The 17,212-nt window shown below is 48.6% G+C and overlaps 5 protein-coding genes across 5 annotated transcripts; 3 read left to right on the forward strand and 2 right to left on the reverse strand.

Annotated features, from left to right (window-relative positions):
- Positions 1–2,698: 2,698 nt before the first annotated feature.
- Positions 2,699–7,822, forward strand: H6S33_005468 (uncharacterized protein; the record flags this gene model as incomplete). Its single annotated transcript, XM_044836817.1, has 9 exons — positions 2,699–2,796; positions 2,867–3,075; positions 3,129–3,242; positions 3,301–4,009; positions 4,073–4,394; positions 4,450–5,519; positions 5,574–6,009; positions 6,066–7,624; positions 7,684–7,822. 9 exons carry the CDS (start codon positions 2,699–2,701, stop codon positions 7,820–7,822), a joined length of 4,656 nt encoding a protein of 1,551 aa, XP_044698777.1.
- Positions 7,823–8,290: 468 nt separating this feature from the next.
- H6S33_005469 (uncharacterized protein) lies at positions 8,291–9,556 on the forward strand (the record flags this gene model as incomplete). The annotated part of the gene is made up of 1 exon (XM_044836818.1): positions 8,291–9,556. The coding sequence occupies one exon, from the start codon at positions 8,291–8,293 to the stop codon at positions 9,554–9,556; it is 1,266 nt and encodes a 421-aa protein (XP_044698778.1).
- Positions 9,557–10,631: 1,075 nt separating this feature from the next.
- Positions 10,632–11,343, reverse strand: H6S33_005470 (uncharacterized protein; the record flags this gene model as incomplete). Its single annotated transcript, XM_044836819.1, has 2 exons — positions 10,632–11,014; positions 11,106–11,343. 2 exons carry the CDS (start codon positions 11,341–11,343, stop codon positions 10,632–10,634), a joined length of 621 nt encoding a protein of 206 aa, XP_044698779.1.
- A 680-nt stretch (positions 11,344–12,023) lies between these two features.
- On the reverse strand, positions 12,024–12,498 carry H6S33_005471 (uncharacterized protein; the record flags this gene model as incomplete). Its single annotated transcript, XM_044836820.1, has 2 exons — positions 12,024–12,276; positions 12,374–12,498. The coding sequence occupies 2 exons, from the start codon at positions 12,496–12,498 to the stop codon at positions 12,024–12,026; spliced, it is 378 nt and encodes a 125-aa protein (XP_044698780.1).
- Positions 12,499–15,196: 2,698 nt separating this feature from the next.
- On the forward strand, positions 15,197–16,308 carry H6S33_005472 (uncharacterized protein; the record flags this gene model as incomplete). Its single annotated transcript, XM_044836821.1, has 4 exons — positions 15,197–15,363; positions 15,451–15,867; positions 15,937–16,022; positions 16,076–16,308. 4 exons carry the CDS (start codon positions 15,197–15,199, stop codon positions 16,306–16,308), a joined length of 903 nt encoding a protein of 300 aa, XP_044698781.1.
- Positions 16,309–17,212: the final 904 nt, after the last annotated feature.

Raw genomic sequence — 17,212 nt, forward strand, 5'->3', positions numbered from 1 at the left:
ATGTGCCTAAACCTGGATCGGCTTGGCATCAAAGTTCGTGGACCTACCGATGGAATCAATTACTAATGATAAACCAATCGCACAAACTCCGACAGCATTCTGGCCGGGGAGGTTCTCACATGGCCGGTAGATATATCAATATATCTCGTTTTAATCCCCACCTTGGTTTGCTGCGCAATACCGGGGGATCGAAGCAAGCTTCACGTATGAGCTGAACACGAGGCCAACTGATATTTCTACTTGACAGTTCAGCTACATACATATATGTGATCAATTTGTGTCTTTTATGGTTCTCTATTAGCAATCGAGGTCTCTCAAATTAATTATACTCGGTGTCATTGTTAAAATATAGGCTGAGGAGCCCCTCCGAAAGTAAGTTCTGTTGCATGTATCTCTAGCTAGTATAACGCGAGCTGAACTCCTCATCCTCACCCTATATCGATTGAACTTCCAAACCCAATAAGCTACTGTTATTAGAAGAATAATCATATAGGGCTTGTCATTGGATGGGATCTTAGGTGCGCCGGGTTAGGCCTGCCATAGGTAGAATATTACTTAGTCTCAATCATCGGGAGCTCCTTCATGCCTAATGGCAGTTAATAGTTGACTAACTTCCAGAGTCAGATTTCCATAGTCCGCGTGATAAAGTGACCTCATAGCCAACCCCTTGCATTGAATTTGAGCGACTGTTTGGAAAAAGCACATCTATGTATTACTTTTATGATGCCTCGAGGCGCCAAGTATTTGATTGGAGAGTACTTGAATGATCCTAACTCTTTATTTACGTATGCAGTTAAAATTCTATCTACACAGTGCTCATGTCTTCCTTTTTATTTAATTGGCGACATTTTACAATTCCCTGGTAATATACTATCCTGGAGGCGTGGTGGTGGTTCACGGGGCATACTCGATTTATACATAGTTGTACCTACTCGCGCTGCCGGATTGAAGCCGCTCATACAAAAAAGGTAATTGATCTAAAGACTGCAAAAACTCGAGCTCTTATTGGCTGCCAGATCACTCGCCACAGTTCTTTAGGCGGCTTCAAACCGGCCGCGCAAGTACATATGTGTGATTTAATGATCCAAACACAAAATCTCACTCGCTGATACCCACGAGTCGAAGCCTAAACTATTGCTGGTAGTATAGCCGAGGCAGGGGGAAACTCGGTGCCTCCGAGCCTCTCCCCGGGATAAATCCCGGGCTCGGTCTATAGAGAGGGCCTAGGGGTTTAAGTGAACTGTAGTTAAGTCGGGAGTCACGTCGACACTTAAGAGCTAATACTTCGGCAGGTATTTCGGTTACTTCCCATCGGTTTTGTCGATCACTTTAAGTCCTTGGGTTGCCGAAAACAGTCGGTTATCTCTCGTATAATAGTTCCGACTTAGCAGGCATTGTTGCTGCTCAAGGGTGAATTGGGACTTAGTTCCGAGGTCCAACTGCTATTGTTATATAAAGAGATCAAAAGCGCAAGGTGGTACAAGGGCTTACAGATAGGCAACTGTATGTTAAGGCTGCTACTCTAAAGGCCTTTGGTAATCGTCACGGGATGTGCGATATTTATTCATTGTTATCCTCCATTGATAAGTTGCATCTATCAGGCAGGTGTTTTCATGACCAGGCGCAGTACGCACGAATATGCTACATACGCAAATCATTAATCCATATATATATAACCATAACCTACTCCTGCTTCAAATAATGAATGTAGCTATGGCATCTTACGGAGTAAACGGATGTTGGTGTACGATATCGAATCGTATCTTCTGAAGTTTCCGATTTCTCCCTATGCAATGTTTTCTGGACGGAATCCTCTTGCGCAATTATGTTGACTCATTCTACTCGGGCATTGTGGTTGATAGACAACCGAATCAACCCCCGCCATCCTTCGATTTCTATAGCTAGGCTTATATTAAATTCCGCCACCAGCTATTATGAACTCGTTTGAAGCACATAATTCTTCAGCACGGGATCCGTTCAATAAGGAGTGGGTGTGAGCGATTTGAATTCTCAGTTATGTATGGGGGATGTTCGAAAGGAACCTGACACTAAACTAGAGGATCGTCCGATAGCCTTGTTGACTCCGATGTCAGTTCCCGTGCTAGCGATACAATTGAAATTACTGTGGAGTAAAGGTTTTTAGGTACAAAGAGTACCTACGTACCTAGATAGGTAGTTTCTGTCTGGAAATATCAAGTCCTGGCTAGTCAAAGATAAACGTATACGTATGAACTCATACTCTAACACCAAGAGAATTTGTTTGTAAATAACGTTTCGCTCCCAATGGATTCCAGCTTCCCAATTGGATGTCAACCTTGGTTGATTGGTTGTGGATTTGAGAAGACGAGTATCTACTTTAGGTACCTATCCTGCCAAGGTCATGAGGCTGCCAATCTTTACCTTAATGCGCTAACACGGGATTTTTCATCGACCCTATCAGGATCGGCCTGCGCGTATGCACCTGCATGAATGTAGCTTTCCCGAAGCTCATGGATACCCTGGAGGAATACGGGCCTTGTTATCATTTGCACAAGCAGACTGACCAGCAACCTTTACTTCATCAGCCCTTCTCATCATTACTCTTAGAAGTAGTGTTATACCAGTCTAACCTCCAACAAATCCTCGTGGAAACAGTGCTACGTTTATCTATCGATAACTACATATCCGCAACCGTTGATAGGAGGGATAGCAAGACCCGATGGAGGCTCCATTCGTCGTCCAAGGAGGGCCTGCTAAGAACATTTGGAAGCACCCCGTCTTGCTGAAGCACGCACCTGGAAACTTCTCGTATGAAATGTAAGTCGAGGTTCTCACACGTCTCGCGTCTGGAGAGCTTTGGAAAAAAGGAGGCTGACAATTCCTTTAGAGATTCTCTGAGTCGTACACGGATAGCAATCCTAGTAGTGGCCGCGTTGATTCCCGTATCGGTACTGCTCTTTCGGCGTCTGATTACGGGGACACCATTCTTTACGGCAAAGACCAAGCGGGACTTTACTGTATATAATAAGAGTGAATTCCTCGAACTTTACGATAAGGATGCAGTACCATCAAAAGCACCCATTGAGCCGCTAGAGGGTTTGTTCCTCTCGAGCGTCTTAGAAGGAGTAGTAGGCTGAAAAGAATTATAGGCACTCGCCGCACATGGGCATGGGCACAGCTGTTGCTCTTGGCTGGTCTGGTGTCCGTGAATATTATTGCATTACTTACAAGAGTCTTCCACCAGCAAGATTTTATAGAAGAATGTTAGCCTCCTTCAACACATCTTCGCATGGAAATTAATGGGTTAACCTTGGTGTGTAGGTGCTGAATTGGGCTATTGGCTCCTTCTATTGATGCTTCATGCCTTCCGTTTTTATCCAACCCCATATAGACCATCACTATCTCTTTTAGTGACTGTATTCTGTATAGTGCCACCTCTACTTCTCATAGAGCGAGATTTATGGCCAAAGCTATTATTCAATGCGTCTCCAGAAAAATCTCGTGATGCTCGCCATGGCTGGGAAGTCTATGCGCGTCTTGGCCTTGCTGTGTCCCTGGAGCTTAGCACTCTAATGACACCTAGGTTATGGTATCCAGTTGACCCATACTCAAATGACCTTCCATCCCCAGAACAGACAGCATCATTGATCAGTTATATGGGATCGTATTCCTGGATTGGAAATCTCATAAGAATTGCATACAAAAGAGATATTGAGCCAGAAGATCTACCTGAACTCCCAGATTATGACCGGGCACGATTATGGAGTAAGAAAGTTGAAAACAATAAGAAGTCAACTACCTTCAAAACCTTCTTCGCCTGTATGCGTTGGGATATATTGAATATGACTCTTTGTAGTATCTTCCTTGGTTTGATGCAGTTTGTTTGGCCTGTATCCATGAGGGAATTACTTGCGTATGTTGAGGGATCAAAGGAGCCAGTTATCACGCCATGGGTATTTGTATTTGGGCTTTTCTTCGGTCCTCTCCTCACAGGTCTGGTCTGGGAAGCTTATATCTTTAACGCTACAAGGCACGTATCCCTGATCACCCTGACTACTATCAAACTTCATCAAACTAACAAGAGCACCTGTAGACTCATAATACGAGTTAAGGCAGCCTTTACGCAGAGTCTACTTGAGAAAACACTAAAGATTAGGTTCACACAAGACTCTGGCAAGGATGAGAAAGATCCCAAGGACCCAAAAGCAGCTGCAGTAAAGGGTGATAAGAAAACGCCACCCAGTCAGTCAAAGGTTGGCATGATTAACAACCTAATGTCAACCGACTTGGATACACTCACAAACGCTCGAGAATTTTTCTTGCTTGTAGGCTCTGTGCCGGTTGAGATTATATTTGCAGTAGTCTTCTTATATGATCTTCTTGGCTGGGCTAGTTTGGTCGGAATTGGCATGATGGTAGGAGCTTTGACAGAATATGTTTGGCAGAGGCCTTTGCTGACGATATCAACAGGTTGCCACGATGATCGTTCCAATTTTAATAGCCAAATCGCTGGCGAAAATCCAGCGAGCCCTTAGGGAATCAACTGACGCAAGGATCAACTTGATGTCTGAGACTCTCACGGCAGTCCGCATCATCAAATTCTTCGGGTTAGAGGGAGCATTCTTGGAGAAAATTCGCGAAAAACGTGAAGCTGAGCTAAGACTAAGTCTTATCAACACTATCTGTAGTCTTGGGCTACGTACTGTATCAGTATTGCTTCCAATTATCAATATCGTCGTCACCTTTGGTATCTTCACCAAGGTTATGAACAAACCGTTAACTGCAAGTATTGCGTTCACATCAATAAGCTTGTTCGATATACTGCGTGGCCAATTTGGCTGGTTGGCTTTCATCACTCAGCAAGTTGTATATGCGTTCATCTCTTTCGATCGTATCGACAAGTTCCTAAACGGAGAGGAAGAACTAGAGATTTACAAATCTCAAGAATCATTGGAGCCTCAAAAGCCACCAGCATACAATAACGCCACGCTATCTTGGAGTAAACCTGGTTCCGAGGAGGACAACAACTTCCGCCTTTCAGACATGGATGTGGAATGCGTTTATGGCGGTCTTACAGTAGTTGCTGGACCCGTGGGGTCTGGAAAATCGTCCTTTATACTAGGGTTGATGGGCGAGATGAGGCTCCTAGAAGGGAATATCCACCTTCCACGACAATCCGGGATCTCCTATGTTGCTCAATCAACCTGGCTTCAAAATGCATCCGTTAAAGATAACATCCTCTTCGGAAGTCCTTATGATGAGAGAAGATACCAAACCACCATTGAGGCATGTGGACTCTCGACGGACTTAAAAAATCTAGAGGCTGGTGATGAAACCGAGATTGGTGAAAGAGGAACAACACTTTCGGGAGGTCAAAAGGCTAGAGTCTCGCTCGCTAGAGCTGTCTATTCGCCCGCTCAAACGGTTTTCTTGGACGACGTGCTTTCTGCCCTTGACGCGGAGACTTGCAAACTCGTGGTTGAAAAGTGCATCAAGGGTGACATTCTTGCTGGAAGAACAGTTGTATTGGTAACCCATCAGTAAGTATCGATTTTTGTCACGAGCTTTTTACAGGTATTAACCTGGGTCGGTAGTGTCTCTCTGGTAGCTTCTGCTGCTCAGAAAATCATCGTTCTCTCGGACGGCAAAATAGTCAGCGACTCCCATAATCTTACCAAAAGCACACTCGATTTACTTAGTGGAGCCGGGGAAGATGTAGACGCCGAGATCACTGCGCCCCAGGAAGTTGACCCAGATATCATTGACACGCCCAAACCCGCTGATGCCAAGGTCCCTGGCGGCAAAGAAGCTACCAAGCTTGTCAAGGAAGAAGGACGCGCAAAGGGACGAGTGCCGAAAATAATGATTTGGAAATATATCAAGAATTTTGGCGGTCCATTCGTTCTCATTTGTATTATTTGTCTGAGTCTTACGAATCAGTTTTTGGGTTTGGCGAATTCGTATTTTGTCGGTTTATGGTCGGATCAGTATACCCAACATCCTGACGATGTCGACGTTAATCTTTGGCTTGTGAGTTATAAAACGGTATCCACCCTATCAGGAAACACCACTGACAATTCGACTAGGGATTATACGCTGGTGTTCTTATGGGGACCGTACTGTTCGAAACCTTCACTTACATTGTATGGTTTGCCTTCCGATGGATCGCATCAAGACGTATCCACGAGAAAGTTGTCAAGTCTGTCCTGTATTCACCAATCCGCTTCTTCGATACCACACCTCTTGGGAGAATCATCAACCGGATGTCCAACGATGTCAAATCAGTCGACTCAAGTCTCGGTGCCTACCTCCAGCAAGTATTCCACCAGGCTCTTGAATGTGCATTTCGTCTCGTAGTCATGTCCGGTCTCATCCCGGCATTCTTTATACCTACTATCGCTGTTTCAGTCGTTGGTATCATCTGTGGTAACCTCTATGTGCGTGCCCAGTTGGGCGTCAAACGAATTGTGTCAGTGCGAGAATCGCCTCTTTTCTCGCACTTTGGAGATACAATCTCCGGCATTGTTACTATCCGCGGATTCGGAGTACAGGATCGTTTCCTCGCTGAGAGTCTAAAGCGTGTAGACGATTTCTCCCAGCCTTGTGAGTCGCTATACTCTCTAAACCGCTGGATTGGGATCCGTATAAGTTGGTGTACTGGCGCAATTGGATTGGCGGCTGGTGTGATTGCTCTCACAACCAAAGGAAATTCTGCAGGTCTCATTGGATTCAGTTTGTCAAACGTACTCGCATACTCCACCTCCATCCTATACTGTGTTAGATACTTTACCATGTTCGAGGTGGAACTCAACGGCTTTGAGAGGCTTGAGGAATACATCGAGCTTGAACAAGAGCCCGCCAAAACCATCGAAGGCGAACCACCAGCCGCCTGGCCAACAGAGGGATCATGCATAGTCAAAGACCTCTGCGTTAAATACTCCAAAGATGGGCCCGACGTCCTCAACAAAGTCAGCTTCGATGTCAAGCCCCATGAGCGTGTGGGAATCGTTGGAAGAACTGGGGCCGGTAAATCATCACTTGCACTCTCTCTACTTCGCTTCACAGAGCTCTCAGGCGGCAGCATCAGTATTGGTGGTCTTGATATCCAGAAAGTTAATCTGGAAGCCCTCCGCCGCCGCGTCACTATAATTCCGCAGGACCCTGTGCTGCTCTCGGGTACAATCCGTACAAACCTGGACCCCTTTGGCGAGATTGATGATTCTGAACTTCAGGCCGCACTGGAGGGAAGTGGGCTGGCAGGTGATAAGGTGGAGATTCTTGAGAGTGCTGAAGGTACTCGTGCACCCACCCCGGATGGCACAACGACGCCGGATGTCCCCGCAAGACTGAAAACGAAGCGGATCAATCTCAACACCCCCATCACGGCGGGAGGCGATAACCTAAGCCAGGGCCAAAGGCAGTTACTGGCCTTTGCTAGGGCACTGGTGAGAAGGAGTAAATTGGTGCTGTTGGACGAGGCCACTAGCTCCACGGACCAGTCCACGGATGAGAGGATACAGCAGACGTTGCGGAGCAGTTTTCCAGATTCGTCGTTGATTGTCATTGCGCATCGGCTGAGGACGGTGGTTAACATGGACCGCATTGTGGTGCTGGATAATCTTGGCAAGGGCGGTGAGGTGGTCGAGTAAGTAACCGCTCTTTTACATTTTACTTTGGTTGCAGGAACTGATTTGTGCCTGGCAGGTTTGATACACCGTTGAATCTCCTCAATAATGAAGGTGGTGTGTTGAGGAGTCTAGCTGAGAAGAGTGGTGAGTTTGAGGAGCTGCTTGAGATTGCAAAGAGCAGTGTTTTAGAGAGGGGTTGGGAGCCGTTGCAGTAGGTAGTTGAAGATTTGTACGGTAATGACGATGATGAAATGTGAACTGTGATAACTGGTACGGGGGTAGAACTTTGTAAGGCTAAGAGAAAAAAGGGGTTTTAATGTTTTTGTTTGGCCAAGTGCTTCTAACGAACGTGAAAGATGCAGGTTGGCACGGTCCCGGTTTGCTATTAGTTCGGCTGAATGCTAGCGATCTGTTGATGTGCCCAACCAAAACAGAGTGACCACCCATGATGCAGCAGGAATAGCCAAACGTCCACCCGCAAACCACGCCCGTCGTCGAGGAAAAAGCACTACGCCGCGGAGCTCGACATTTGCAGCTGTGCCGCAAATTTCGAATCCCTTTCACCCCTCGCGTCCAGCCCGGCGCAAAAACACAAGGGGGAAAAACATCCATACAATCATTGACACCTTGCTCAACGAAAGGCTGCTAACAACCCTTTCTACTAATTAATTAACAACCACAGAATGCCAGGCCCCGTCCCTATGTCTCCGCCTCTGTCTCCCCAGGCTTCGGTTGCACCACTGCCTCCATTGTCTCTACAGGCTCTAGATTTACCATTGGCTCCGTACATTTGCTCTTCCCCAGATCCCCACAAACCACCACCACCACCACTACAATGCAAGGACCCTAAAGCCACACTCACCACGCTCACAGCACATACCCATACCTCACTAATGACAATAACACTTACAAACCAGACCGAGCTCACCCTCGCCCTCAACCCCACCCCTCTCACTCGTCGCCCGCCGCCCAACCGGCGCCAGATCGCGGCAGAACTCTTCCCCGAGAAGACCCCCGCGGAGAATGTCGAGGAGTTCATGGCCTGGGTGGTTGCTACGTTTTGTAGTGGGGACCGTGAAGTGGTGTATGAGGGCCTAGCCGAAAGTATTCATGCTGATCATGATCAAAACCAGGGCCAGGGCCAGGGCCAGGACCAGGACCGTGCAGGGCAGAAAAGATTCAGACCCTTGGACTGGGAGAGGGAGAGGGATGGCGGGGAGAGGGCACGGCGGAGAAGTCGTCGGGAGGAGGAGGAGCGCCGGGGGGAGGCGGGGGGGTATGAGTATCAACAACAGCAGCAGGAGCAGCATCGGCGTTATACGTTTGCTTGGCAGGACTATCATTACTACGGGCATGACCGCCGTTGGACTAATTGGGGAGATGGATATAACTATGGCCGTCAATATGACCGTTACTATGGCGGCGGTGTTAATCATGAGGATGGTCACCGCTATCATCGTCGAAACAGTGATCACGGAGACCGCAATCACCGCCATGACCACAGCAGCGGCGTTATTCGTGAAGATACCCGGCCCAAAGCCAACTTTCGATCAGAGGCTATAGACACTATCGAAATCTCCCAACCCCAGGAAGCCACCGCCACCACTTTCTTCATCCCCGTCGCCGTAGCCAACACCACCGTCACCCAACCCCAGGAAAACCCCACCACCACCACTACCCCCTCCTACTTCATCCCCGCCGCCGCCGACAACTCCATCCTCCACCGCATCCCCACCACCCACGAGGAACACCCCACCTCCCGCAACGCGCGCGCAAAGATTAGCTACCGCCAGCGCAACAGCTATAAGGACCACCAGTACCAGCAGCGCCACCGCAGCAGCGGCAGCACCGTGCCGGACCTGTATCCGCCTGTGGCGACGCGCAGCGGCGCTTATGCGCGCCCGGAGGAGTATGAGGCTTCCAGGGGCGGAGTGAAGAGGGAGGAGTAGGGAGTATGGCCAGTATGAGAGGAGTGTGATGTGCCCGCGATGTCTACGATGTGTCCTCTATGTGTCTATGTGTCTGTGATGTGTCCATGATTTCTACCATGTCTACGATATATCTGCGGGTATGGATGTGAAGTTGGGGGTGCTAATATTCTTATGTTCTTGTGTTCTGATGTCCTCATGTTCTGATGTCTCGATCCTGATGTCTCGATGTTCTGATGTTCCAATGTCTTCGTGGATAATGTGCTGATATCCCGATGTGCTAACGCTAATATGCTAAGGATGTTGCTAATGCGGGTATATAACAACACACAACGGTGTGGAAGTTAGGAGTTATAGAAAGGTACATGTATGTGTTTTTGTGGCGTACTTTCCTCTCCTTTTTCTTTTTCTGTTTCTTTTTCACCCTCTTTTCGAATCTCACTTTCATTTCACACTTCATATAGCATAATAATCAGTAGTAGCCATTAAATGTTAATGAAAAGAATTAATCTATAAACAGTACGAAAGAAAATAGAAAACTTGGGTGTAATCACTCACATATTTGAAACTACGCACTTACATTTCTATTCCTATCCGAACCTCCCCACACCTCCTCTACCTACCGCACCCGCTCTTAGCACTCTAGCAGTTGTGGTTGTAGTTATGGTTGTGGTTATAGTTGTGATGGATCACAGCCCATCACTCGCACGATCATTTGTTGCCAAACAGATCCTTACCCCACCCCACGCTACCCACTAGCTGGGGACAAAATAACGACATGGATGATCATTGGCACACGGCACACCGCGAGATTACTTGCACAGGCTTCAATGCGACGTCTACTAGAGCAATTGAGGAGAATTCATGTCATGTCTCAGAGAGAAAAAGGTTGTGGAAAACATTATGAGTCACTCGTATCGTCGGTATCACTCTGTGGAGGGGTGAGGGGTGAGGGGGACTAGCAACTAAAAAGGCACAGCCAAAAAACAACCAAACAGCCAAAAGGCACAGACAGGGAAACAACCAAAACCAAGACCAAATGACATAACCAAACCGCTAAAAAAAACCCAAACCAAAAAATCCCCCCCCAAAACACTCACACCCTCCCCCTCCGCCTCCTCTCCGCCCCCTCCGCCGTCCACAGGCCCAAAAACAACTCCTCCAGCTCCCCCTCATCGTCCACATCCACATCCACCGCCTCTCCGCGTCCCTCCACCCCTGGCCCCGCCACCTGCTCCCACGCACTCACCTTCACGACCCGCTCCCGCTCGAGAATGTACTTGCCCACCTTGTACCGCTGGTCCTCCTTCTCGGCACTGACATACTTCCAGCCAATGTTTTCGCCGCACACGGCGCACGCCATGTCAGACACCGTGTGCATCCCCGTAATCAGCGGGCGTGGCGTTGGCGGCGAGAGCGTGATCCCCGCGGCGGGGAGCGTCGTGAGGAGGTAGGCGCGGCCGTGGCGGCCGGTGAACCCTGTTGTGCTGTACTATTAGCTGCTGTGCGGGGGGGGGTGGGATTGGGGAATGAGGGAATGGGGGCGGGGGCGAGGGGGGGAGTGACTTGCCTTTGGAGATGATGTGGCTGGTGGGGCAGAGGTCGCTGAGGCAGCTGCGGCACTTGACGTACTGCGTGTGGCCGGGGAGGTGGGCTTCGGGTGGTGCGGCGGCGGCGGCGGCGGGCTTCTTGCCGCGTGCGGGGTTGGAGGCGCGCGGGAGGAAGGGGAGTGGCGGGAGGAGGTACAGCGGGAAGATGAGCGGGTGCGGGGGCGGGGTGTCGCTGGTGCTGGTGCTGGTGCGGCTCATTGCTGGGCGTGTCGGGTGGTGAGTGAGAGTCTGGTGAGTGTAGTTTGGTCGGACAGATAGATGGCCAGCTGGGAGTGCCGGTAGCTATCGTGTGGTAGAATAGCCTTGAGAGATCAGGTGGACGTGTGCAGACAGACAGACAGTTGCACCGGGCGTTCGTTGCTATCAACGCCTCAAGCTTTTTGTTTTCGGTCTTATCGCGTGGCTGCGGCTAGCGATTGGCTGGCGCCGGCGTTCAGGCTCGGGTCTGGGGCCCGGGCTGTGGTACTTTTTGTTTTTTGTGGTCAGCCCGGTTTCGATTCGGGCCTTGAATTGATAACCAGCCCGGGGAAAAAAGAACAAGAGGAACAGGAAGAAACAAAGAAAAAGTCTGGGGAAGGCTAGGGGAGGAGAGAGGGAACTTCTAGAAGCTGCATCCTTGTCGGTTTGATTGCAATTGCAAGTACCGTGCGTGCGGATTGGGGATTGAGTTTTGAGTGTTTTGTGAGTATTTTGAGCGAGTATTTTGTGAGAGTACTCTATTTTGAGTATTATTCCATTAAATCCCTCCCAGGGCTATATATCCATCCAGAAGGTAAAATACAGAAGCTATCATAACCAAACCATAACCATAACCAAAAAGCAAAGTAAAAACAATATCGTACAGTGCCCCCCACTATCCTATTTACACTCCTCCCCCGCTATATCGCCCCACAACTCAACCTCCCCAACACCCTCTTCACCAAGCCCTTCCCCTTGCCCTCTGCATCAACATTCTCCTCCACCTCCAGCCCCGAATACATCTCCGCCTGCGCGCGCTCCGCCTTCTGCCTGTTGTGGTGGTGCCGCACGTGCGGCCTGTGCCGGTGGTGCTTCTCCGAAATGACCGCCGTGTCCAATTCTTCGTGCGGCGCCGTCTGCGCGTCTTGGTGCGGGAGGGTGGTGTTCCGTTCTCTGGCCCAGGGTGTTAGGGAGGGGGTATATGCAGGGTGGGGGATCATGCAAGGGAGGGGGGTGCAAGGGAGCGGGGGATGGGGGATGGGGGACTTACAGTGATAGTGGCTCGGGGAACCCGGTTTCCCGTGTTCCGTGGCGCGTCTTGTTGATGTCGTTTGCAGTACCCGCAGCCGGGGCCGGGGCGGTCGTGGTTGCAGTTGTATGCGGATTTGCGGGCATTGTAGTGTAAATCCGTAGAGTAATATAAATCAACCAAAGTAGAGTAGGTACGTAGGTAGGAATGGATAGACAACGAATATCCCCAGGGTTTATTTAAGAAATTAATTAAAGAATCGAAATTCCCCCGTCTTCCGCTCCCCAATCACTACTTATACTTCTCGCAAAAGCATGACGATCCACCAGCGAGAGTGAGGAAACTGCCTTGGTAACGATAGTTCTGACAAGAAAAGTCGGGACCCGGTACGTCTGCCTGACGTCACACACGCCGGCCTGGGTTTGGGTTTGGGTTTTGGTGGGTTTGGTGTTACTCTAGGACTCTTGGGTAGGAGTCTTGGGGGGACAAGGATGATGTGTGGCTTGCAGGCGGTGCTCATTAGTACTCTGGGGTATGTAGTTGCTAGTACTGTTGGAGGATTGGTACTGCTACTAATACCCACGATAGTGGTTGTCTTGCAGGTATCATTTCACTGCGCGGCTGCAATTGGCATGTGAAACCCCGTCTGGGAGAGTTGAGTGTCTGCAGGTAGGTGGTTATAAAAGAGCCGCGATATCAGAGCACACCCGCCCAGACCCGTAACTACCCTTCCGCTTGGCAAGTACGATTATGCGCAACTGATCGATAGCAACCTCCTCCTCAGTCAGTGAGGGTAGATACACACGACCAATTGCTCTCTTTGCACAATCTCAAACCCTCACTGCAGCCCGTTTCATCACCAACCGCAGCTAGGTAGGAGTAATGTGGACAGCAATTGAGCTCACGGCCTTGTACCTACCGTACTCTGCCATGCCTACATATCTCAGGCAGATTAGAGTAGAGATCAAGCCCATCATCAATTTTGTGCAACCTCCGTGGTGCTGGTAGTGTATGTAGCTAGGTAGCTATGATGATACGATATGATAGTTGCAATTACACAGAGCACATGCTGATGGCTTATGGCTTATGCTGACTTCCCCTCCAGATTCCTTAGTTCAGACACTAGCGACTCTCTCAGTTAATTTATGATATATCATCACGACTATCTATCCGACTATCCCCACGAGAAAAGGGAAGGGAAAGAAAGAAAAAGCAATCGCTATGACGAAAACGGCCATGCAGCGCATGCCCACGCAAATTATCGCGCCGATTGCACCTTTAGACCTGCTGGAAATTAGATCTGTCTGTCTACTCTAGCTGTCTGCCTGCATAGAAGGAAAAAAAAGAAGGAGGAGGAGGCCGGCATGGCAGGTGACGCTGAATTCGAATTGTTGTGCACCCCCTCAAAGACGTGTCCATAGTGGAATGCTTCCTAATTGCCTCTCTCGCTATCTTTTTGTTTCTCTATTGTAGGAAGTTATAGTGCTGCAACATCATGAATAGATGTCTGTCTGCCTCACTCGTCAGGCCAGTTCTCACTGTGGTGGTGTGCAGCAGATGCATAAGCGAGTGACGTAGAGTGCACCCAATTGAAGCCAGGACTGAACAGTTTTCCCTGGGAAACGCAGCACAAAAGATAGTCCAAAAACGTCAGTGCATCATGTAGGGTGTGATGTTTCGCAGACCCTTCTGGATTTTGTTTCTCCCCGTTTCTCCCACAGCCCGCCAAGAGGCTTCCCCAGACACTACCGCAACCACCACACACGGTTAGCGGACAAGACTGAGTGGGAGATTTGAAGGGTAAAGAAAAGGGTCCTTCTTTTTTTTTCGCAGCCTCACTCACTCGCAACCGTCCAGCCGAACAACGCGCCAACCAAACATGCAGCATACCCACCCTCACACACCCACCCACCTCTTGTTTGATTCCCTCTCTCTCCCTCCCAGCATTCCGGATCCACGTGCACACCCCGGTTCGGGAAGCTCGTGGCGGGTTGGGCGGCAAAGACACAGTTAACGGTTGACCTGTTCGTTTGCGCGGATGTCTGGTTGGTGGATTCGGTCCTTTTTTTTTTTTTTTTTCCTTTTCCACTGATTATTGACTGGGTTCATGGATTGGTTTGTTTATTCCAGCCCGTTGAAATTGGATTTTATTTTTTATTTTTTATTTTTTGGGACGTCTTTGTTTCCACGTCTGGTCTCTCTGTCTGTCGATCAGGATTGGAAAGAACGATCGATTTGATGACGAGTGGGATGAGGGTGCCATTGTTTCGACGCACGGATTTGCTGGAGTAAATGTAAATAGCAAGATACTCTAGAGATTGCATATGCAGCAGCATCATGTATCATGTAGGTTGAATTCAGGCGACCCAAGCAAGCAAGCTGCTGATGCTGATGCTGATGCTGCTGTATGTAGATGGTTCTCGTTCAGTCTAGCAAGCAATCTCTGCCATGGGTGAGAGTGGGAGGGCCCCTGGGAGAGCCCTGGGAGAGAAGTTATCGTTAGTAAATTGGTGGCCGAAACGCCACCACCGGTAATGGTAATGGGTAGTGGGACACTAGCGAAAGGACCATAAAGTCAAAGCTCACCCTCGCTTCCCGCAGAATTCTTCTTTCCCTTTCCCTTCTTCCTTGCATCATCATCGCACTCTGCAACAAACTCTCAACAGTACTTCCTTCCTACTTCAGAACAAATATTATTGTCTGACCTTTAGATATCTATCTAACCAGAACTACTATCTACTTATCGCTCGGCTTTTGATAAATTATCAAAAGCAAATCTTCACACTTCGTCCACACAACCAAAGAACCTTTTTTTAAACAACAACCCCCGTGACATTAAGGATTATGGCGATGATGAGTAGTAAACCAAGTAATAGTAGTAATAATCAAAGCAGGCCTTCTGCGGCCCCCGCCCCAAGGGCCCGCATCGAGGCCAGCTGTTACGCTACCAGCAAGTCGAGCCCTACCGGCATTCAAAGTTTCCATTACTGTTCAACCGGCGCGGACGGTATGTTGTTACCATAATTCTAATGTTCAATGAATTCATCCAAGAATTGAAGAACTGATTCGATTGTTTTTGTGTGTATATAGGGGTCCAGTGGCGCTCCTGAGGCAACCTCGGGAAACCCAAGTCCCCCTTCCAGCCGGCGCACTACCCGCGCCAGTAACGGGAAGGGGGCATCGAGAACCATCGCAAAGGAGTGTGAGAGACTGCTTTGTAGAGACATGAAACGGATTTTCCTTGGTGGAGGGAACAATTCGAAGAGTGTTTCTGATTCGATGGGCTCGGTTTTCTTCAACGACAGCAACAACAGCAGCAATAACAACAAGAACGATAACAACCACAGTCATTACAGCAATGGGGGAAAGAGCGAGTTGCAGTTTATCGAGGTTTGGGACTACATGGGCGGTGCGAGCTTCAGAGGGTTTGTCGCCGACAAGGTTGGGAGAGGGAGGGTCGAGAAGACGTTGTTTTTGTTCTTTGAGAGTGTGGAGGGCACGCAGTTGAAACATGGGTATGTTGTTGTTGACTCTGATCCCAATCGCGATTGTTGGGTTTCGGTTTGCTAATTTCTTTGTTATAGACTCATCGCGCTTATTGAGCTTGCTACAGAGTGTTTCAATTGTGACCGCCTCGTCATTGCTCTAGACCGAAAAACAGACGGAATTCGTATGGCTACCCTACCCGATCTCAACATTGATCATTACTAATAATTTGTGTAGATGGCCTCATCCGCGATTTCGGCTGGGTCGGTTTTGAACTTATTACCCTTTCTCACTGGCTTCCCGCGCCTTCTATCGATAACGCCTCAAGAAGAAGCGACAGCTTCTCTTCAAACAGCTCTAGTGGTTCCGGCCGCAGTGGCAGCTTCTCCAGCATTGATTCGTCCTACTCATCGTCATCGGATGATGAAATCACAAGCGACAATTGGATCTTTGTAGGAATGGAGTTGTAAGGGTACCTCAGAAAAAACAAATAAAAAAACAAAACAAGGGATTGGGTTTCGATTCTGTTTGAACCTTTATTTTATGGCTCTTTGGTGGTTGTCTTTTTTGAACTCCTTATTTCATTTTCTTTTCCTTGCGCTCATTATCTCTTTTCCAAGGTTAGGGTGTGGATCATGATGGAATGATTTCATATTTCTTTAGCATTGTTTCTATACGATTCGTCATCGTATAATACTGTGTTGGTGCCTGTGGTTTTTCCTATATTTCTTTCTTGCATGGCCATTTGTTTTCTGGGTTTCCCCTCTGAACCCCGCCTGGTTCTTTGAATTAGCGTGGTACAAGAAAGGGATAGGCCGTCTGGTGCAATAGGTATTTGGTGACTTGTTCATTTTTTCGTTTTTTTTTATTTTTTTTTTTTCCCTTGCCAAAATACTTTACTTTAGGTATCCTGTATGTATGGAATTGAAACCCACTTCAGTTGGCCTTCTGTCAAGTGATCTATGTCGTGATACTGCCCGGTGGGCATTGGCTTTTATTTCGAATGGAATTTTTCCCTTTCATTCCGCACGCCCGACAGGTACAGTACTGATACTCTATATTGCTGCTGCAGCTCAGTCACCTCCCGGTACGAGTAGTTGATGCATGGTTACCGTGCCTGCCTGATGCTTCACCCGGAGGGGCCTGCCGGGTGAATGCGTTTTAGCAGCGCAAATGGTTGAGGTTCAAGCATGTCGTCCAACAGAGGGTTGAGGATTGGGATACGCTGCCTGGGGTGAGTACGTGCATATGCTGTCCCATCCATCTTTCTTTCCTGCTGGTCTAGAATACTCTATTGCGTTCCCTGCCTTGTTTGCTGCATGTTTGACCAATAGGGGGGGTGGTGATTGGTTTGTGGAGGAGTGGGGATTGGAG

This window comes from Morchella sextelata, assembly GCF_020137385.1.
Source record: "Morchella sextelata strain SCLS chromosome Unknown scls_2, whole genome shotgun sequence".
NCBI lineage: Eukaryota > Fungi > Ascomycota > Pezizomycetes > Pezizales > Morchellaceae > Morchella > Morchella sextelata.